The 23,179-nt window shown below is 40.5% G+C and overlaps 1 protein-coding gene across 1 annotated transcript in view; it reads left to right on the forward strand.

Annotated features, from left to right (window-relative positions):
* The first annotated feature begins 1,552 nt into the window (after positions 1-1,552).
* The window catches only part of PRKAR2A (protein kinase cAMP-dependent type II regulatory subunit alpha), a 59,295-nt gene continuing 37,668 nt past the window's right edge, over positions 1,553-23,179 (forward strand). The window contains exon 1 of the mRNA XM_027713812.2: positions 1,553-1,926. Coding sequence (XP_027569613.1) covers positions 1,677-1,926 — 250 coding nt within the window. The 5' untranslated portion in view covers positions 1,553-1,676. The remainder of the gene's footprint in view (positions 1,927-23,179) is intronic.

Here is a 23,179-nt window from a genome sequence, read left to right on the forward strand (position 1 = left end):
CAACAACATACAAAAGGGTACCTCCAAAGCTCACACACATAAGCAATTGAGAGAGGGTGGGGAGGTGCTGGCACAGGTTGTCCAAAGAAGCTTTGGATGCCCCATTCCTGGAAGCGTTCAAGGCCAGGCTGGACAATGCTTGGAGCAATCTGGTCTAGTGGAATGTGTCCCTGCCCATGGAACCAAATGATCTTTAGGGTTCCTTCTAACCCAAACCGTTCTATGATTCTGTGTTTCATTTCTCTGAAATTCTTCATCTTTAATGGTTTATTATTAAGCAGATCAGAGCTATTGCCACAATTTCACAAACGATGTCATTATGGCTCTATTCAGGTGTGAAGAGCTGCATGCTCCTTCTCTTGCGCTCACTTATTTTAAGAATTGTTCTTTAATGCCTTAATTCTGACAAGAAACTAGAGGGGTGGGAGGTCCTAAATCAAACTGCTACCAAGAATTAGATTAAAATTTAGACTGGGTCTGACCAAGGTCAAAGAAAAACAACTTCTCCTGCTCCTGGGGGACCTTTTAAACACCCTGACAGGCACCTTGAGGAAAGAAAACCTCTGTCCTTGGCACTGGTGAGGTCACACCTCGAGTCCTGTGTCCAGTTCTGGGCCCCTCACTTCAAGAAGGACATTGAGGTGCTGAAGTGAGTCCAGAGAAGGGCAAGGGAGCTGAGGAAGGGTCTGGAGCACAAGTCCTATGAGGAGCAGCTGAGGAGCTGGGGTTGTTTAGCCTGGAGAAAAGGAGGCTCAGGGGAGGCTTTATCAGTCTGTACAGCTCCCTGAAAGGCGGCTGTAGCCAGGTGGGAATCGGCCTCTTCTTCCAGGCGACTGGATACGAGATGAGAGGACATGGCCTAAAGCTGTGCCAAGGGATGTTTAGGCTGGACATTAGGAAGAAATTCTTCACAGAAAGGGTGATTAGACATTGGAATGGGCTGTCCAGGGAGGTGGTGGAGTCACCGTCCCTGTAGGTGCTTTTGACTGGACGTGGCACTCAGTGCCATGGTCTAGTTGACATCGTGGTGTTTGAGGTTGGACTCGATGATCTCAGAGGTCTTTCCCAACCTAACCGATTCTGTGATTCTGACAAGAAATGAGAGAACGAGGTCACAGATGGGAAATAAGAGAAAAATAACGAGGAGGTAGCGACGGCCAGGGCCTCCCTGCCCGGTCACCGAGCCGACCTCCCCCCCTTCCCTTATCCCGCCGCCAGCTTTGGTCCAAACGCTTCCCGACACGGCACAAACCCAGCCCGAATCCCGTGACCGGGGGAGGGGTGTTAACGGCGCGGGCAGAACCGTTTTCCAAAGAGCTGAACCATCTGCACACGCTGCCAGCGCCGTCCCCGGGCCCCACGCCCCGTGCCCGTTCCCCTCTCCCGGTTCCCGTCCCACTCCCGGTCCCGGGGCCGCTCCCGCGGTGACGCACGCGCCCCCCCCCGCCCCTCGCGCACGCGCGGCCGCTGCCCCGCGCCCGCTCCCGCGCCCGCTCCGCGCCTGCGCGGCGGGGCCGCTCCCGCCCCGCCCCTCCCGTCCGCGCCCCGCGCTCGTGTGACCGGAGCGGCGGGAGTCGGTCCGCGCCCGCCGCGGAGGCCCCGAGCCCGCACCCACACCGCCGCCCGCGGACGGGGCAGGGGAGGGAGGCCAGGCGGCCTCCCGGGCGCCCGGCACCATGAGCATCGAGATCCCGCCGGGCCTCACCGAGCTGCTGCAGGGCTACACGGTGGAGGTGCTGCGGCACCGGCCGTCCGACCTGCTGGGCTTCGCCGCCGACTACTTCGCCCGCCTGCGGGATGCCCGCGACCAGGAGGCGGGTGGCGGCCGCAGGGTGGTCAGCTTCGACGGGGAGCCCATGCAGACCGAGTCCAACGGCGACGAGGAGCCCGAGCGCGGCGACGAGGACTCGGACTCCGACTTCGAGCGTAAGTGCGGGCGCCGCCGCCGAGGCGGAGCCGGGGGCGCGGGGTCGCGCCCGGGGGATGCAGCCCCGGGGCCGGCGGCCGCCTCCCCTCCTCGCTCGGTGCTTTGCCCCGGCCGCCGCCGCCCGAGCAGAGCCGGAGGGAGGCAGGGATTGAATGGGGGAGAGGCTCCGCCGCCGCCCGGGCCCCGCGGTAACACCGCTCCCGCCCCGCGGGTCCCCGCGGAGCCCCCGCCCGAGCCTCGGGGAGCCCCGACCCTCTGGCCGGAGCCCCTTTCCCGGGGCGTCCGGGGCTGCCTCGGGCGGCCGAGCAGCCCCGGGGTCTGACCGGGGACCGCCGGGGAGCGAGCGCGCTGCCAAGCATGTGATAGGGAAGATCATGTGTTATTGTGCAACCTCTCCTGTACTTATTCTTGCGTTTCTGTCTTTAAATCGTTGTGGACGAGTGTAGGGTTTTTTTTTTTTTTTTCCCCACTGAAGCTGGGGTTGTTTATTGCCGCTGTTGAGTTTTTAAAGTGGTTATTATAAAGCAGCGAAATAACTTTCGCTATTTCGCGACGTATTAAAATTCCTGTAAGCCACCTGTATGTTCCTCTTTATGCTGTCACTCTCTAAGATAGATAAGATCCTTAACCTGAGCTGAATGAAACGCCACTTATGATACTTCCATTTTTATTCTGTCAGAACATACTGTGTGTGTTGTGCTATGCAGAGCACTTGTCATTTGGGCTGTAATTGAGCTTCAGTGCGAAAAGTTATTTAAAATGTTTGTGAATGGTGGTACTTGGCACACCCAGAATTTTGGACCTGAAATCACTGAATGCTCTTTTGGTATTAGAAAGTAGTTTAAGGGGAAGGGAAAGGTGAGAAAAAGCGTGCTTTTCCTAAACTTTCAGTGCCCTCGATTTGAGGTCTTGTGCCCTTGACCTATAACGGGAGTAAAGGTTTCTGGCTTTTATTGATAGAGGATCCCCTGTTAGACCAATTAGTGGATGTCACCTTGTGAATGAAGTGTGCTCTTAATGCCTATTCTCTGGTTAACAGTTTTAGAGAAACAGGAAGAAATTAGGCTATAGAACAAGTAATTGTTTTTATTAAGGAAGGGTTGAGACACTGGCTGGTTTTTTTTTGCAGCCCTTTTAGACTGGCTACTTTACAGAGTGAAACATACTTTCAGTTCTTGAAAATAGACAACCTAAACAAGACATGGAATATGCGAGAGGGCAAGAGTGAAATGTGCAGTCAGAATGAATTAAAAAGCAGTTTGCAATTACTGTCTGTATTTGAATTTTTATTTTTTCTAATGAGAGAAAAGTTCTGTTTAGGGCATGAAGAAGAAAAGGTGAAGGGTGAAGAGGTGGACACTGGCAGTGATTGAGTTGAAGTTAATGGCATGTTCAAGTATGAGCACAGATTTATGGAAATTACAAGTGATTTTTTTTGTTCTGCAACCAAGTCAGCAATGTCTTCAAACATCTCTAAATATAAAAAAGGTATAGTTTCTTGTAGAATGTATTATTTTAAAATTAAGCTCCAGATTAGAAAAATTGCAGTAAGTAATTGGATGTAATTTTTAAAAATGTTCAATATCTTTGTATATAATGTTTTCCTTTAAAAAAAAAAAGGAACCTAAACACAAAAAGCCCCAAAAAACCCAACCGAAACAAAACCCCATTCCACCAGAACTGTTAATGTCTTTGAATGCACCTTTGCTATTTAGTGATCAATTTACCTAGTTTTAGGGTTTGGAATAACCTTCTTCAGGGAAGTAAGTGTAAAATTTTCCTGGTGAATGTTGCAAGTACAGCTGGAAGGATCCTCTGAAGTTAAATGTTTTCAAAGAAAAATTTAAAAATATGATGGTGGCAAACAGCTTTTAAAATACAGCTTTACATGGTGAGGCTGTCCAGAACAGAAGGGTGGTTCCTTTGCTTCAAGTTTCTGCTTATCATCTTTCTATCTTAGTCAAAGAGAAAATTAAATTAGGAAGGCACGGCAGTGTCACTTGTTGTAGGCAGAGCCCTTTAGGCAAGTGGCACTGCCTGTAATGCTGTTTCCTCCTTGTGGTTTCCAAGACCTGGGGCAGGAGCAGTGCCATGTTCTCTTCAGCAGCAGGCGAGGATCCCTCTCCAGGGTCAGGGAAATGATCCTTTCTTGCAGTGTTCAACAGTGTGGGTGACAGTCAACCATGGCTGTGTGTTTGTTATTTAGGGTTCTGTTGTAACTGTTGTCGTGTAAGGCTCTAAAAATGAGAAAGTGTTAAGTCAGAGGTTCTGATATCTCTGATGACTGTTATAGATAGGAGCTGTGCCTTGCTGTGGAAGACTAGATCCTGTGTGCTCACACACTGCTTAGTGTTTAAAGGACACTTGGAAATAGAGAAAAACACACAGTGAGAGACTCAGATAACTGGACAGACCTGAGTACTGTTTATTAAGATTGCAGTTTTTCATCTTGGACAACTTAGGACAGACAAATAATTTCACTGTGTTTTCCTAGGTTAGTGCCTTCTTACCTTAGAGTTGCTGAGATAGGTCAAATGGATGTTTTAAACACATTTCCAAGGCTGTTTTTAAATATAAAGATGAAACTGAGCAATTGTTTTTGTAAGTTATTATGCTAAGGAAACTTGAAGCTAGTTTAAGTATATACCCCTATTGTATATGTTGGGAGTAGGGAAGATGTCTGCAGAAATAATGTGCTTGTCTTAATGTGTCTCCTTGTACAGCATTAAATCTGAGCATGTCACTAGGCTGCACCTGCATGCTAAGAGTGAGAACATTTTAGATAAGTTATATGAGGGTTTTTTGTATGCTTTGAGAGAGTATGGTAATAGAAGCAAGAATAACTCAAAGTCAAAAGGAGCTCTTGGCCTTTGGTGTAAATCATGTGGCAAATGTCTTCGTGTACTCGTAGCGACACCAGTGGTTCCTTTGCTGCCATAATAGCACTCCATCCAGGTGGTAAAAGTCACTGAAACAAACTAGACTACAAAAAAGACTTGTATTTTCTTGTCATGCTTAAGAAATTACTTCCAGGTTTATGTTCATTCTCTGATTCCTCCAGAGTTTCATCCTTCATTTTAATTGTTTTTGTATATGTGATCAAAGGACATCAGGATGTGGCTGTTCAGCAGAGTGGATTGTAAGGAATGTGTGGAAATGAAATGATGATAGTTGTGGGGGAACCTCCAGAGACATTTATTCACTGGGATGGGGCAGAGAATTTTTACATTTGAATCTTTCCTCAGAACCTTTAGTTCATTGGTATAACTGCAAAATTGACAAGTTGATAGAATTGGGAAAGGTGCAAAGTGACAGCTTCAAAAATCAGGTTGAGGACGTAGCCAAGGATGGATATGTATTCTGAAAGTGTGTCCTTGACCATGACACTTGTACTTTTAACAAGGAGGCTCTGAAGGGATGTGTTAAGACTGTGAAACTAAAGACACAGAAACGGTCTGTTCACTGTTTGAGTCATGGCTTTGGGAAACCTGTCGAGGAGGACACCTGAAGGAAGGCAGGGAGCTCTCCTTCCCTGTCTATTGAGGCAGTTGCACAAAGGTGCAAAGTGCTGCACCATTAACTTTCTGTTTTGTCTCCTTGTTTGTAATAGTAAAAACAACTGTCTTTGTTCTTGAAGGTATTAAATATAACAGTGAAACTAAAATATTTTTGGGATTATATACTAGCTTGAGCAACTCAGGTGTTTCAACTAATCACAAGTATTTTAGTGCAAATCAAATTTTTCCTTCCCAGGATTTCACCTTGATATTGAAGGAAAGATTATGTGCTTTTTAGCTGCTCCCTGAGCAAAAGAGAACCCTTCTTAATATTTAGCTTTTGAGATAATCCTCTTCAGTATGCTCTGTTTTTGTGAAGGGAAGTGGTGCATATGAATCTGGATGGACAGGTGAAAAGATCCTTTAGTTCTGCACTGAGCTGCTCAATTAAAATTCAGAGATTTGCTAAATGTCATCTTTAAAACATCAACAGGATATCTGAGCAGAAGGGAGTAGGGAGATGCTCTTTTACATTGTTAGATCTTGAATGTGATACAGAATAAGAGTTCAGTCTGCCTTTGAAATATTTATTTTTTTAATTGTTAAGAGAAGAGCTTAATATTAAATTAAACCTGTTTCAGATTGCTTATCTTCTTATTCTTAAGCATCATTTGCTTATGATTTCTTTTTCTGTACTGGGCTGATACATCCTGTGGAATTCCTAAGAAGTTACTTCTTTACATCAATCACAAAGCATTTATACTCTGCCTGCATCAATTCACAAGTCATGCATAACTCCTTCCTGTTTTCTTGAAATGAAAATTTCAAGAAAATGAAAATTTTCATAATAAAATGAAACTTATTGAGAGATAGGAGTTGGATGATATTAAGAATTTTGCAGTATAGGATAAGAAGAATAGTGGTCCTTCTGAACAATGCTGTTCGAGCTTTCAGACGTAATTTGGATTCATGTGTTGCTGTGAGATACTATCAGCTTTAAAATGAAAGTACTTTTAACTTTTTAGTAGTGCTTTCACCTACCTACTTCCTCCATAACTGTTAATTTACTGGGAATAAAGCTAAGTAGCTCTCTCCTCCCTCTTTTTTTTTTAGTGTTTTTTTTTTTTTTTTTGTCCATAACATTAAAAGAGCCTTTCTGTGCATTGGGGATTTTGTACAGAATAATTGCATTGTATGATGCAAATCTAGTCCAAAGAGGAGCTACTCTATTTAAAGTCTAGGTAGCACAGTGAGCACTCTCATAATCTGATGATTACTAGTTCTGCATCTTTTTTTTTAATAATATTTGTAATAAAGCTGTTCTGTGCTCTGCTTTAGTAGTCTCTAGATTTTTAGGGAGATGGAGGAAAAAGCTATAGATGAATGGTGGGCTTGTCAGTGCTGGGTTAATGATTGGACTCAGTGATCTTTGATCAGTGATCTTTTCCAACCTAAACAATTCTGTGATCTGACTGTATTAAACCTTTGAATTTGGTACACAAAGAAAGAAATACACATGCTTGCTTTATGTTTTAAAAGGTTGTATGTGTAAGCAAGCCTAGCAACCTGAAGGTATAGAAGAAGCTTTAGAGTTTTATTTGTTCTTTGATCTCCATCAATGAAATCAGTTATAAAGCAAAGTATCTTGAACGTGTTTAACATAAAAATACCAAGTGAAAGATTACTGTTGTGCAGCTGCTGTACTTGCACATGTCTTTGCTTTTGCAGAGGCAGTTCTCCCTGACTTAAATCTGAAGGATTAAGTAGAGTAGCTGCTGTTAGTACTAATGGAACTTCACTCCCTATATTTATCTTGTTCTCACAGGGGAATTTTGAAGATAAACTAAGTATTAAGAAAGACTGATCTCACTTCTCTTTAGTTACTTGGACAAAACATCTAAAGGTTTTTTTTCCTGTCTGGAGGTCTTTTTGCTTCTATATTTGTTTATCACAATAGAATTGCTTTTCAGCATTTGCTCTTAAGGTTGTAATTACTCTATGACAAGGTGAGATTAGGAATTTTTTTAACTAAGTGATGTAGGTCTAAGAAAGCCAACAATTGTAGCTCAGTGGGGCTTGAAGGAACGTTTCATCAGTAATCTTCAGTACAAATGAAAATTTAATTAAAATGTATGTGTAATATGTTGTTCTTACCTAAGATAGTAAAAGAACTGAAAGTATGAAGTGAAGGGATAAAAGCTGCTGACTGGCTGAGAAACAGAATTATAGATGAGTTGACTGAAATTCAGCTATTGCTGGATATTGCTAAATGTATATTGGTTTACATCAGGAAGGAGCAACTTCTGTGTTAATTGTAAAAGCTACATTTCTTGGAATTTAGACATAGTACACTTGGTGCTGATGCCAGGACGTTACAAATAACTCTGCTATTATTCCTATAGCACCTATTAGACAGCTCTTAACAACCTATCTCAAGAAAGATATCATCTTATTCCAGTTTGCACTTAGTGGCTTGACATAATTGTTCTGCCTTAAGTGATCAGTATGTCCTAAAATATGAGGAAGCAGGAAGTGAATTTTTTTTTGTTTTAAATTTCTTTTGAATTTGTATTTGTAATCTGTTGCATACTAGTAACTTTTCACTTAACTGTTAAGTTTGATATTTCCTGAAATAGCTTTTGATACTTGCTGTAACTGTATAGATAAATTAAGCTGTAGATTCAGTATCTGCTGTTTTAGTATTCCGCTGTTACTTTGGGCAAATAGAAACTTTATTACTCTTACGTACTAGCCTCTGCAAAGAGCGTAACTAACTATGAAGGAAGTGGATAACTAGCCTTTGTAAATAATTGTTGAATTCTTAAAAGCTTTTGCTTCCGTGTTGAAAAAAGCTTATTGTAATAAAAATTGTATGAAACTTCTAAAATTGGATTCTTCAAGCTGGTTCTAAAATTAAGCTAATGGAAAATATTGTATTGCAGTATTAGGTATTGTACTGAACACAAGCTTCTATTTAACTTGGCTATTTTTGTTCATTTAATAAACTAATATTAGAGTGCTGAGACAATTCTGTCAGTGTAGCAGAGTGCCATCTTCCCCTTGTGCTAACACTGAAGTTTAGTTGTACCCTCTTACCTAAAATAGAACAATGGAGATCTCGGGGAAGAGGAGGAGACAGCAGAGAAGGAGCTCACTTCAAGCTATTCACCAGTCAGTCATTAAAAAGCATTAATGTCTAACAAAGAGCAGTTGCTCATTATTCAAATGAAGACTGGAAGTGTAGCCAAGATGAGCTATGAATGTTTCCCACTGGCTTTAGTAACGTTTTCAGCTTCATGAATGATCATTCATATTTTTTTGTGAAAGAAGAGGGAGACAATAACAAATATAGTTCACAAACGTATTGGTTCCTCTTTTAGAGCAATGTTATTCTTGCCTCTGCAATGGTCCTTTAGATTCCTTTGGTTGTTCTTTGTGTTCCATGCCTGGCTTTGCATCAGTATTTCCTTGGCAAGTAACAATTGTTTGGTGGTTTTTGATACATCAAGATTCTTTGATTCATGTAGGTTTAATTGTTTTCCTGAGGTACTGTCAGTTCCCCAGTAAATGGTGTGTACTCTTCTACGCTCTGCAGTTTTTGTGTCTTTATGCATCACTGTAATCTAAACAGACAAGGTAAATAGTGAATCACAAGAATATTAGTTAGAAAAGTGACTGGTGGGGAATTTGGGAAATCTGAGTGTGGACAAAACACTGACGTATGAAAGACTCTGGCAGCAAGATACTAATTCTACTAAAGGGATGCATGCTTCTGAGATCCCATAGTGCAAAAGGATCTTTTAAAAGTAAGGATCTGAAAGAAGTACTGTTGGGTGGAAACTCCAGAAATCTGTTATGCAGAATGAGCAGCTGTTTTGTGGTCATTGGTATTTTGTCTGTGAGATTGTGAGAACTGTGGTGATGATGGCAGTGTTCTCTTGTGTGCTTTAGTGGGAAGGATACTTAAGAGAGAGGAGATTAAGATGAAAGCAGCCTGTCTTATAGTTATCATGCTGATAGGATCTGGCCTCTGTTTCATAAATATACCCTAAATTGTGTATAATAAAGGCCAGCCTTGTATCAGTAGCAGTTTTGCTGGTAGCCCTTTCCAGACTGGGGCATTTCTGTTCTGTATAGAAGTTACAAATGGTGAGTAGTGGCAGTTCTCTGTGCAGAGACTTGGAAATTCCCTTTGGAATTTGAAAACATCTTTAGGAAGAATCTGTCTTCAAGGCATGTGGGAGGGAGTGCAGGTATTCCTTTTGTAGCATTGCTTTTATCATCATTTAAAAACAACAACAAACTTGGGAGTTATTTTTTTAAAAAATGATAAGCCACTCTCTGTTCTCTCATTTTATTTCCTGGTGGCTTGAAGAACAGCTTTGCTTCTGTTTGGAAATGGTCTCTAGCCTGCAGGGACTGGCATGATGTCAGGTTTTGATGTGAGGTCATCTTACACAAGTCTGGAACCTTGCACTCCTTTTTGGGTGCTTGCGAGGTCCAGACCAAGATGGTCCATGACCAGGGACCTCGTCAGCAGAACTGAGCAAATTGGCACAAAATCTCTCTCTAAACTGTTGTGTGAAGAAGGATTAGGATTGCAAGTTGGAGAGGAAGTGCATGTTCTTCCATGCCTAACTGTTCTGTCCTTCTGTGGATTTGAGCCCTTCACAGAGAAGGATTGCAAAGCTTGAAGTCCTGCTGCTCTTGTTGCAGAACGTTCTAAAAACTTGTGGAGTTTGTGTGGGGAGCAAAATATGGGTTTTGGATGAGGGTTGAGAAACTTCTCTGTAGTTTTCCTGTGCATTTTTGAATCAACTGTAGTGCCAAGTTCCTTGTTCTTGGTGATTGTATATTGACAGACTGCTATAAAGCAGGATGTCACAATGGCCCTTCATTTCCATTTTGGTTCTTCCTCCCTTGGGACAGCATATTGTTTTGTGCTTCCTATGAAGAAAACTGTTTTCCAAAGAAGCAATTTTAAAAAAGAAAACCACAAACATTTTTGTGTTATTTTTTCTGTTGAGGCTTCAGTAAACACTTACTACTGTGGCAACACTTGTGCTAATCTTGACCATTCAGGAAGAACTGCTTCCTCAAGGACATGCTGTAGGGTAAGGAGCTGGTCGATCTCAGGTTGTCATGGGTGTGGGGGGTACCCCTCTGGAAGATGTCTTCTGGACAGCCCTGGAGTGAAAATTCAGAGATGGAGTTACCTCTTTCCTTCCCTCCTTCTTTCTTTATTAGAAAATCATTGTTCAGAAACAGGTTTTTAGCATTTGATGTTATCAATGTTTCTGATTAAAATCCGTAAGTATTTGTAACACTCAAAGTTTTCTCAGGTTATGAAATTATGAACGATGTCTCATTAAAACAGATTAACGTTTAGTCTTCAGTCTTTGACATCTTTGGGGAAGAGTAGGGGAGAGATTCCACAAGTATCCTTGTTCTAAAATGTTGAAGCTTAATGCTGTTCGGAGTGGTGATGTTCAGAGCCCAGTTTCTGAAGTGTATAGCAATTTAGCATCACTGGATATAATGTTTTTAATTCTAATCTTGAGATTAGAATTATCATAAGCAGCCATAAGCTGGACTTCAGTTTCTCATGTATTCTTGTAGGAGCATAATAATTTTAGTTTCTTATCATTGGAAACATTAAGTGCTGTGCCTTGTGTAATTTTTTCATGGCACTTTGAAATAATGTAACTTTACATGGTATACTGGTTTTGCTAGTGATTTAAACTTTTCAGAGCTTTCAGGGGCAGACAGTGTTAACTTGTAATAGCTGAAAGATCTGCACTGTGTTCGTTTGTTATGAAGCAGTGTTTGACTGGGAGGAGTTTTAGACCAGAAGTTCTGCTGCTGAAAGTCAGTTCACCTGGAAGCTGAACCTTGTAGCACTTGCCATCTGCTGCAGCTCACTTTTTTTATGGTTACATCCAAACTTTCTGTCAGAATGAATGTTATTTGTGCAAGGCTCTTGCAGAGTCTTCTGACATCCATGAGAATTGTTGGAATGGTGCTTAGGGATGTGGTTCAGGGGTGGATGTAGCAGTGTTGGGTTTATGGTTGGACTTAAAGATCTTAAAGATCTTTTCCAACCTGAATGATTCAGTGATTCTGTAAAAGAGGCTTTTTCCTGGTCTGGGTAGAACATGCTGATTTTTTTTTTTTATTATTATTTTTTAATTTTTTTTTACTATTATCCCTTCTTAGGAAACAGAACATATCTGTCTGTCTTCACCCTTCCTCTTTCCCAAAAATCCTCTTCCTGTGAAAGTGCACAGGATGCAATTACTGGAAGTGTGTGGGGGGTTGTCTGTCAAAATACTTTTTCACATGGAGATGATTCTTTTTACAGCTATATGTTTTAAGTAACTTGAATGTTGATTTAACGTGGTTAGAAGTGTAAATCTGAAGGAAGAAAAGCGATAAAATGCGTTATTTTGAGATGTGGTACAGAAGTTATTTTTGTTCCTCATTTGGTTCTGTATCATGACCTGAAGATTGCCCAGATTAGAAGTTTAAACTGTTTTAAATTTTAAAACAGACTTATTTAGAATGTACTCAAATTTATTTATACTTTATTTACTAAAAGCGGCTGTAACCAAATTACATCTGAATGAAACAAGCTTCACTTGTGAATTATTGATGAATATATTGTACTAGTAATGAAGCAGTACTTCATGTTGTATACGTGTAGTTTCCCAGAATTGCCAGAGATGTTAATGATGCATCTGTAGAATCCCTGATACTCTTCTGTACCTTCTCCCTGATGAGTTTGTGCCACCCCTCAGTCCTCTGGCTGTCACCCTCCCTCTGTAAATCCTGTGCACCTCTTCTATCACTAATTTAGGTAAATCTGTATGTAACAAGGACACAAATTGTGAGTTGGTGTGGAGGTTTTGGTGTGTTGGTTTTTGTTTTTCCTTTTTCCTTTTTTTTTTTTTTTTAAACTGGAAAGCAATTCACTTCAGCTGCAAGTGTATCTGGAACCTTTTACAGACAACTGACCAACGTTTTCTCATTTTCTGGTGTTGGTTATTAAAAAATGCGGTATGGTACATGATACATTTTTTTTCTTCAGTTTTTCTTTTTTAACATATCACACACATATGGGAACACTAGTTCTTTGAATACATTTTTTTTAATTTCACAAATCAACAACATGTCTTCAGTCTTTTTTAAGCACTTAATAATAATGAAAAAAGCCCTGTAAAAATCAGACTTCAAGAAGAATTGAGCCAGCTCTTTAAATTGTTGTTTTTTTGAGAAAGACTCGTTTGAGAAAGGTCATTCACAAACAGTTCAGGCAAGAATGAGTCTTCAGTGGTGATTATGTGTGTGGGAGAGAGTGCTAAATCCTAGAAAGCAGTTACAGGAAGGGTGCAGAGGTTATTGTAGCTGATCAGCCCATAATAGATGCCTTTTATGACAGTGGCTAAGAGGGCTGATAAACATGTTGCCCAGGATGGGGATGGTCATAGGCTTTTATGTGGCATTACTAGAACAAGCACTAGTTCAGTATACTGTAGTAGGGTCATCACTGAACATTTTTTAAAATGCCCCAGGAAGTGCTCAGTTTGCAATTATGAAGAATGTGCCCCTGGTAAGAACCTGTAGAAGCCCAGTCTATTTCTCAGCCTCTTTCTTCCTACTGTTTCTCTCTTCCCCCTTCAAAAAAACTAGCCAAACAAATTAAATCCCAACAGCCCCAAACTTGTACAGTGGCTTTGTCAAAATTTATAGTTACCTACTGGAAAAAGGATGTCTGAAACTAGAGAGTCCCTTAATACCTGTACCTGCAGATGAATTTTACTTCAATTTACCTTCTCTTTGCCTATTGGAACTTAAACTGGAAGTAAAGCATGGGTTTTAATGGGCTGTGGAGTATCTTTAAGGAATCACAGAATGGTTGGGTTTGGGAGGTTGTCTTGCCTGACCCCCCTGGGTAAGCTGGGCTACCTGGAGTGGTTGCCCAGGACCATGCCCAGATGGCTTTTAAGTATCCCAGATGATGGAGACTCCAGAACCAATCTGGGCAACCTATGCCAGTGCATGGTCACCCTTACAGCAAAAAAGTGTTTCATGGTGTTCAGATGGAGCCTTTCTGTGTTTGAGTTTGTGCCCATTGGCTCTTGTCCTGTCGCTGGGCACCAATGTAAAGAACCTGCCTCTGTTGTCCTTCAATGCCCTTCAGGTACTGATAAGAGCTACCCTGTGCCTTATCTTCTCTAAGCTAACAGTTCTACCTCTTTCAGCCTGTCCTCACACAAGAGATGCTTCAGTCTCTTCATTGTTTTTATGGCCCTTCGCTGGACTCTGTCCAGTATGTCCATGAGTCTCTTGTGCTGGGGAGCCTCGAACTGGACACAGTGCTCCTCCAGGTGTGGCCTTACCAGGGCTGAGTAGAGGGGAAGGACCACCTCCCTCAACATGGCAATATTACACCTAAAGCAACCCAGGATTCTGTGAATCTCACATTCCTTGCCTGGCATATACAAGTGTGCTTATGCCCTGATTTAAATGTGGATGTGTGAGATTAGGCTCTGAATCAGCTTGAAGTGACACTTGATGCTGGAGTTTCTGATTGAAATTCCTCGTGCTCTTTTATACAGATCAAGTCAGATGACAGCACAGCCCATTGCAGCCTTGTCTTATGTAAAAACATGCTATGTTTCATCATTCAAATCAGTAGTGACAGCAGGAAATGGTAATGAAATGTGAAGTGACCCAGGCAAAGAACTGTGGGCTTTTGTGTGCCTCTTTTACCTGTAGGAAGCTATTCTTGAATTGTACCCGGATGCCTATAATTACAGAATCCTGAACTCAGGTTGACCTGGCAAGTGTAGCTGTGTAACAAGCCTGCTGGGTATATAAAACACCAGGCCCTCTCAGCATTGCTGGTTGTTTCTGCTGAGCTTCGAATCTTCTGTTCCATATTTTTCTTCTAAATTGCTCTTTTGTAGAAGTAGTTCAGTTATAGTTGTTTCATGCTGTCTATCACATGAGATACACCTGACTGTGAGAGTGGCTTCAATCTGTTTTGTCTGAGACTAAATAGCTAAGAGGCGAAAGGAAAAGCTTCTTACACTGCATCGCATCCGTAACTGCCCACGTTAATTCTTCCTTTCTGTTCTAGTCCAAACTTGGAGCAGACCAGCTGTACACCACTGATGAAAAAGGCTAAGACCAGCCCTTTTTTCCTTGGCATTGGAACAGATTGGAAGTGCCAGTACAATCAGTGGTGAGCGATAGGCTCATTGTGCGCTCGGGTTTGGGAGCGGAACCTTGCTCTGTCCTCTCATTTGTTTTCTTTTTTCCTTTCTACCATAATGTGTTCTAGAATGGTTGTAGATGTGCAAGTACAGGCTTGAGACTAACCATGTGTGTATGCCCTGACCATAAGCAATTGTGTCTTCCCCTTCTGTGTAATTCCCTTATCTGTGTTGGGAGCTGCACTGAAGCTCAGAGGATCCATAAGCCAATTAGTCTATCAGAGAAGGGCACTGGAGTTAGAACAGTTGGATCACAATGACTGCATTCTGATGTTGCCTCTACTCGTGTAATTATTTTTGTGGCAGCACAGCTATTTACCTTAATGAGCTGTGGTCTTGAATTTTTGTTCTATTCCTGTTTATTACGATACAATGGCAAAAGTGGTGGAAGACAAATTCCCCAAGAAAATGCGTCTTTCATGAAAAGCAAGTGTTGCTGTTCTTAGAGTTCCTATGTCATATTTACATACTGAGTAGTCTTATATTTCTTGCAACGTGTCTAAAAGCAGTTTGTCAGTATAGCTTGTATTGGACAAATAACTTCAGTTTATGTGTATATACATATACACACACATACAGTTTTCTCTCTATAGATTGTCATTCACTGCCATTTTTGTCAGAACCTTACAGCAAAGTACAAGCTGAAAATACGCAGATGATTGGAAAAATGTAATTTTATGTTACCATGGTTTGGCAAGAATTTGAAGCAAATGGTGATACTGTTAACTCAGTGCTTTTTTATTCTAAAAAAAGGTAACTATATTGTTCATTCTAGAATAATTAGTCTGACATTGTAGGAAAGTATCTTTATTCACTGAATGCACCTGTTAATCGAATTATTTTATTCAGGTGCTCTTACATCCTTAGCAATGCTTGAATTTTAGATTTTTACAAATGCTTTGAGCTTCTCTACGTCATTTCAGTTTACTTTGTCCCCTTTTGTGTACGAGATAGATTTGCTTAAGTATCTATCATAGTGAAAGATGTGAGTGTTCAGTTGTATCAATTTGTTGGCTCTCTGAAAATTGTGGCTGAATATAAACCATATTTTGCTCATAAGTAGTGAGGGGCTAGTCAGCTATATTAGTTATGGATATGATAATAAGTATTTGATTTCTCATGATAGCTTTTATATCCTGATACCACATTATCTAAAGAAACTATCAGTCTCAGTAGGATTTTATACTGAGCCTGCCAAGCAGCTGCCAAGTGCAGATAGCCAACATTTACATTCAGTGTTGTGTGATGGTAGCTGAGACATGATTCCAATTAAAAGCTTGGTCTGCACACTGCAGATGTCTTCTGAATATTAATGTGCACTACAGCCTGAGCAGATGGAATCTCTTTAAAATACAATGTAGTGAATGTAAAATTAAAGTTGGATTTCTGTTGAAAACTAATAGGCAGTCAAAATTTTTCTTGTCTTTCTTTGTTTTTGACTGCTAATCCACATGCATATCTGTGTATCATCATAACTTTTCTTTACATATAGGAGGAAATCAACTCTTCATTATGCATTAAAATAAAAATACTAAAAATATGCCTTATTGAAGTTTTCTCAAATGCCAGATGTACCTAGAAAAATATTAGGAATACGTGCGACATTTGCTATGCCTTAAAATATGCCTCTGCCTAAAGGACAGAAAATAGTTGAAATGTAGGATGTCCATGAATTATTTAAGGAGTTCTTAATTGAGGAAGGCTGTGTAAAAATATACATAGGTGTTTGTATTGAGTTGGGATTCGGAGATGTTCTGTGAGGTGTATTAGGAAAAGTACATCCTGCACAGGAGGGTTAGAACAAAACCAGGGAACGAAGAGAGTGACGAGAACATTAGTGGTGCACTGCCCAAACTTAACTGTCAGAAGACAGCAGCAATCCAGCTGGGAAAGGGCATGGATTAATTACTGAAGTACTTACTATGCTTCCATGGCAGTCCTTGAGATATGAAGTAAAGCCTTGGTAGTAGGAACAGATTAAAAGCTGTGAAAATAAAGAGGGTAAGTGTGGTACTGAAACTGAAAGCAGAAGGCTTTCAAGGTGAGTGGGAACTGTAACTTCCCTCTTTGCTGCTGCAGTTGTGTTTTCCTCTGGGGCAGAATGCAGGTGTGTGAGGGGAGGGTACAGGGGGAAGAGGTTATAGAAAAGGCAGTGACAGGAGGTGTGAAATACGTGGATCCAGTACACTGCTTCACTCACTCGTGTTATTACTGCAGCTGTGGCACCCTTTTCGGACTTCATTTTACAATTGCTTATACCTCAGGCTGTGTAAACACTAAAGCCAGTGCCACTGATAGCATTTTCCACTTCATCCCTATTACTTCAATGGAGATTTCCCCCCAGATCTACATTTGGATTATGTTTGTCTGTTGTAGTTACGTTGCCTGGGTAATATTTCTCTCAAATTTACTGGCCTAGCTATAAAGAAGAGGTTCCTGCCTTCAGCAAGGGTGTTCAAGAGATACATGCATACTTTCAGAGATGTTGACTTGTGTGCTATTCCTGAGGATAATATTAATTCAGGAGTGTTTTTAAAATCCAGACTATAGTGGGACAGAGAGCAGAGTTGCCCATGAGGTTTGGGGGAGGACTGGTTTTGATGGTGGTGTCCCAGAGTGCAGATGTGGGGACCATCTCCCTTAGGGAAAAGTGTAGGAATTGCCTCCTGAATCTACCCTACCTGTTGTGAGAGGTCTTCTTTTGTTGCTGTCATTAGTTTTCACAATGATGTTTAATGCATTCAGATGTTCAGGGTAATGGTGGGACTTTTAATTAGGCTTCTGAAAAGGGAAAACCAAATCCTCTTGACTGATTTCAGTGGCAAGTCAGGTGTGACTGAGACTGTGCTCTTTGGGGCAGTGACTTATATACCTTGTACTTAGCAGTGGCTCTGTGCTATGATAGAATGCAAATTTAATAGTAGTGATATGTTAAAAAAATTCTTGAGGTTTATATGTTTTGGTTTTTTTTAGCCTTATTCACATTGCATTCACTTGTATACAGTTCATTATTTTGTGGAAAGAGTTTTTTCCCAAGAGGTGCAGTCGGAAATAATAAAAATAGAGTAGTGTGCTAGACATAGTTAAATGATGGGTTTTATGACTCATTTAGGAATTATCTCCAGGATTTCCAAGTATGTTTGGTGAAACTTAGCTTTCCAAATAAGCTGAAAGAGATCTAAGTGTGGTTAATTTGTAACATAGAGCAATGACTTTGCATCTTAAAGCCAGTCAAAGGATAAAAATTTAGTCAAAAGTCTTTAGGGTTGGATATTTTAAGAAGTATGGGGAGGTCAAAGAAAATCAAAAGCTATAGTAAAAAGCCAGCTGAAATATGAAAAATATTGCTTTAAAAGAACTGTGCTTGTGAGAGTCAAATGTTGCTTCAAACAGCTCTTCCAAAGTTTGTAAGGAAAAGATTTCAGACGAAATTTGTCTTCATTACATTTCAAAAATCCTAAGTACCCTGAAGTATTAATCCTTCTGCCTAATCCATCTGTGATCTCTGGTGGGACAGGAGTCTGGTAAATAAAGAGGTGACACTTGAAAGCAGGACTGGTAAGATAGAAGGGAAGAGTTAGTCAAGAGACGTGGAAAAAGGAACAGGCTGTTCTTTGCCGCTGCACTTAGGCATGAGGGTGAGTTGTCCATGTTTCTTACTGATTGGGAAATGCCTTATGGGTCCCTAGATAAGATGCAGTCTTTTTCTGTAAGAAGTATTTATTTTAAGCAAACTTGCAGTTATTTCTCCTTGGTGTGATGTTTCCATTTCTCTGTAGTTTCATTCTCATCTTTGACCCTCTCTGGCTTTTTCATTGTCAGACAATCCCTGTGAAAGTCACTTTTAAGGATGTTCAGTATCTTTCCTTTCTATCATCTATTTAATGTTGGGCTTGCAAGCTTAACTTTTCTGATAATACTAATGTGGCTGCTTAGGTTCCCTATCTCTGAAATGCCTTCCTCTTTAAGCTTGCACCTAAAGCCCAAACAAATTTCCCTTTTTCACTTGCTTTGTTGTACCCTTCAGAGTCTTGCCTCCTCTGACAATGCTTTGAAGATTTGTCAACTGCTTCTTTACTCTCCTGGTTCTCTGCAGCATCCTTCCTACTCTGTGCAGTGTATAATTTTGTCTTTCTAAAACTTGAAAACATTCCCAGGTCTTTCATTTCAGTCTCTGACAATCTCTGTTGTAGTATCAGCATACGGTTATATCTTTAATCACTGTGAAATGTGTCCTTTCAGCTGAGATTGTACCTCAGCATGGGGAGTTTTTCTAATTTCATGTCTGTAAAGCAAGTGCATGCCTTGTTGCTATCTCTTTGATCTTCATAATATAGATTACTCTCATAAAAAATGAACACACACAAAAAAAAAAGTGCTGTGTTTGGCTTGATCTGAGATGTCAGCAAGAAATAGGAAAGGGCTGTGGGTCATACCATTGCAATGTCAGATAATAGAGAGTGCTGCTTGATAGGTATTTGTTCTCCTGTACTTAGGCTTCAGTCAGGCTGTATTAACTCCTGAATTCTGAGAGCAGAGTTCGTTGCATAGAAGGGTCATGGTCCTTTTTTGTGTAAATTAATATCTGCTGAGAAACGTAATCAAAATAGTACCATGCAGGACTGTTCAAATTCAATTATGAAAAGAGAATATTGAAATAGGGATACATTTTTCTGAAGTATCTCTAATTTAAAAACAAACAAACAAAACTCTTAAAATCTTAGTCAAGAAATGCCGTTATAACCAGAGGTTCACCCAAATTCTTTTCAGTTACTCAGGTAAAGATTTCTTTCTTGAATTTGTCAGCTGTTTAAAGTCTGTCCATTCCAGAATGCCTATGAATTTTTCTTCTGTATTTAAAAACCAAAAAAGAGCCAACCCAAAATAGCACAAGAACTTTAACTTCATAAAACATCTTTCACCGACTTAAGGGCCTTGCTGATTGACTCAACTTTTCCCTTCAGAAGTTGCTGCATTCTTTCTACTAGAGGGGTTCTAAAAAACTTTGAAAGCAAGGGTCAGGGGCTCTTTTAAGATGAATGTTTCTTCATTTTCTGTCAGTAATTTTTAAATCCAAATTTAAAAAATCAATTAATTTGGAGACGGGATGTTTTGCTACTTTGTTTTTATATTTTGTTACCTCTTGCTACTGATGACAGCTGTTTTTCAATACTAGGAAATAAAAAGGTATCTGCGCCTCTATTACTTGTCCTGCAGCAGAGAGGAAAACAGTGTTTAATAGTAATGTAATTTTTGTTGTTGTTTTCCAACTCAATAGATGTGAAAGTCTCTTACAGAAAAGCAATGTGTGTGTACACAGACAATCAGGGACCATGGTTTCCATTTTTCTGCCTTTTTTTTTTTTTTTTTTTTTTAATTTTCCATACTCCCTCTGAAAACTCACTTCTTCCTTAGTGTTCCCTGACCTTTTGTCTTCCTCCAAATATCTGGCATGCTTCAGCTGACACCATCAGGGTCTCTCCTGCCTGTCTCTAACTAGGTTCTAAGTTTCCAGGCTCTTCTGGTGGGGGGGGGTGAGCAGAGGAATAGAAGGAAAAAAAAAAAAGGGTACCTGTAAAACCCTGTTCTGTTTCTATCTGTTTTGCCTTTCTGGAAGAAAACTTGATGTGGACTGTTGGGTTCCAGAGCTGCCTCTGGAAAAATTGTAGTAGTTTGTAGCCCCAGTCACGCTCCCCACCTTATCAAGCAGAGATGTGGAATGGAAGTGGAATCTGCCACTGTCCAGCAAAGACATCTTGAAGGAAATCATGAATACACAACTATTATATTAGAAATATTCACAGGGACCCCTGTTATTTTATTTACTTGTCAAAGGGAAAGGTTCAGATTGGTATTCATTAAAGTATGATGGTGTATCTGATGATGAAAGTCTTGTTTCTGCTATAGAATTACTTTTTAATTGCCAGGATTCGTAAGGAGTTGATAGTTGAACCTACAAGTTTTCTCAGAGTTGTGATGGTTCCTATCTATGTACGTCCATTAACATCTTGGTGTGTAGAAAAACAGTTTGACAGCTGTAGTCTGGCACTTCCTTATCGTAACTTGATATAACATTCCACAGAGACAGTCACGCCTCAGATTTATACTCCACTCTGCTTCTGGTATTTCAGCTTTAATGGTTTATAGTGTCAACTCGTTGTTTGGATAATCTTAATTGACTTGTTATATTAGAACAGTTTACATTCTGTTTCTCTTTTTGCCTCTCCTCACATGGGATGATTTTGTGCCATGATTTGATGGGAAAGTACTCTGAAAATCACTGATTTGTTACTTTGTTTTAATAAAGCTGATGTTTTGTGTGTATGCTCTTTGTACTCTGAGTACTACACTACAAAGCTTAGGCACCTACTATAAGCTTTGCTCCATCCTTCATCAGGAAACCATCAAAAAATTGTTGAGTTGATTAGAGTTACACAAAAGATCTATATTACATACTTGTGTGCACAATAGCTTAACTTAGTCTGCTGCTATAAACTGTGTCCAGTATCAGAAACGTGAGCATGTGGGGATTTTTTTTACCCCAGTTGTAATTAGGAAGTGTTTACGGCTCCTAAAAGGGCTTGTGGAGGAGGAGGATGTTTTCAAGGTATCCAATACATCTAATACTGTAACATTGTGCCTGGAATGCCAGTCATTAGTTTGACCCTGAGTGTTTTTCCTGTGACCCTGAACTGATCTTTTGAGTTTCATTTGTCCTTTCTGTAGGAATGTAATGTTCTTTGGACAGGTGAGAAGAGCATAGCAATAGCTGGGAGAATGATGGTTGTACTTCTGTTCATTTCAGGCTTATGAGTAGTGTGGAGAAGCAGCTTTCCCTGTGATGGTAGTGGTGTACATTGGAAAAAGCCTGATGGTGTTTTTTTTTTACTAGTCACTTTTCAAAGTCACTGTCAGAGAAGGGAGCCCACGCACTGTAGGAAAAACATGCTTTTAGGTCTGACCGTAAAGAATGATTTTACTGTCACGTGTTTGTCTTAAACACTTTAATTGTTGGTTTGGTTTGAAAGCAGGTGTAAAAAAAGGTAATATCTGTGTCCATTTTTCACCTGTGAGGCTGAGTTTTACACCTACCTGTAGGCATAATCAGAACTCTTGTAAGTTTAAGCTTAGTGAGCCAAAATCCAGCATCAGGTACTTCAAAGTAAATCTCAATGCCCAAGCAAACTGAAAAATACTGAAGAAATTCCTATTTTGTTACTTTTTGAAAGTATTTAAAAAAATTTTTTAAAATCCCATTCTGTGATTCAGAAATATACATTCCTAATATTTCAAGTGAGAGAAGCCAGTGGAATGGAGGCACTAATGAGTAATAGTACAGCTCTGTAGCAGTACCGCTCTTTGATGTAAGGTACATTTGTGAATTTAAGTAATGAAATGTACTGTACTGGTTTATTTATGCAAATTATTCAAATAATTTTTTATTAAATAAATGTAATGACATACCTTTGCTTTGAGGAAGACAGGTTTTTTAATCTGAAACAGCCCGTTAAGTGTTCCTACCTAGTGCTTAATTCGGTCTGTGCCTCAGGACAGTGTAGAGAACACAGACATGTTCAGGAGACATTTCTCATTTTTCTTGAACAGTGGAGTAGGATCACTGCCCTGAGTCAGTTCTGGCAAAACTGTGGAATGCACAGCTTGATCTGCCTTTCCACTGCCAGAGTCACTTGCCTTTGGCTGCCAGAGAGGAAATTGGGACGTTTTACTCTCTTCTGGTACAATGGTTTAATTTAACTCAGTTTTTGTTGTGTTTACCCAATTACTGTGTCTTGGTTCCCGTGAGCCAAGTTAAAGCAGGAACTGTGCCAAAGGTATGAGACATTTTGGACTTGAATATTGCTGCACCTGAGGTCCTGACATAACGGAGAACTTACAATGCAATCATCTCACAGCAAAATCTTTTAATCTCATTATAGTCTCTGCAATTAACGTATAATAACAGTCATGTTATTACCAGAGACATGGCCCATTGTTCAACCTGAGCCTTGTCCCACTGGTGTGCAGGGAGGGAATTCAGTTCCAGTTCTAACTGGAGGTACAAAAAATGAAATGTTTCCTGTTTCAAAGCAATTCCATTTTGTTTTTGTAGATCCCAGGTCTGGTGAGTGGTACCAGGTTGATGTGCTGGATTCTCAGGATTCCCGTCACCGTGTAGGCAGAGGTTGCTGTGGTGGCTGTGCTGGTCTAAGAGGTTGTTATTGGTGTGTCCCTCGTTATTGCTTTAAATTAGATGCCCTTTAGAGCTCAGTCTAAGAGATAGGCTGTGTTTACTGTAAATGTATTATTCCCTTCTGCCCCATCTAGTTTTTTGGAATCTGTCCACAGACTAATGCAGATGTATGTGGGACCTTCAGGAGCTGTTTTCTTAGCAGTCCTTGATTCCAAGGTTTTCTCCATGTACTTCTAGTGATAAAACACAAGGATGCCAGAGGAGTGGCTATAGTGACTGCAATACT

Source organism: Pipra filicauda, unplaced genomic scaffold (genome assembly GCF_003945595.2).
Source record: "Pipra filicauda isolate LSUMZ 115617 unplaced genomic scaffold, ASM394559v2 scaffold318_size846807_pilon, whole genome shotgun sequence".
Taxonomy (NCBI): Eukaryota; Metazoa; Chordata; class Aves; order Passeriformes; family Pipridae; genus Pipra; species Pipra filicauda.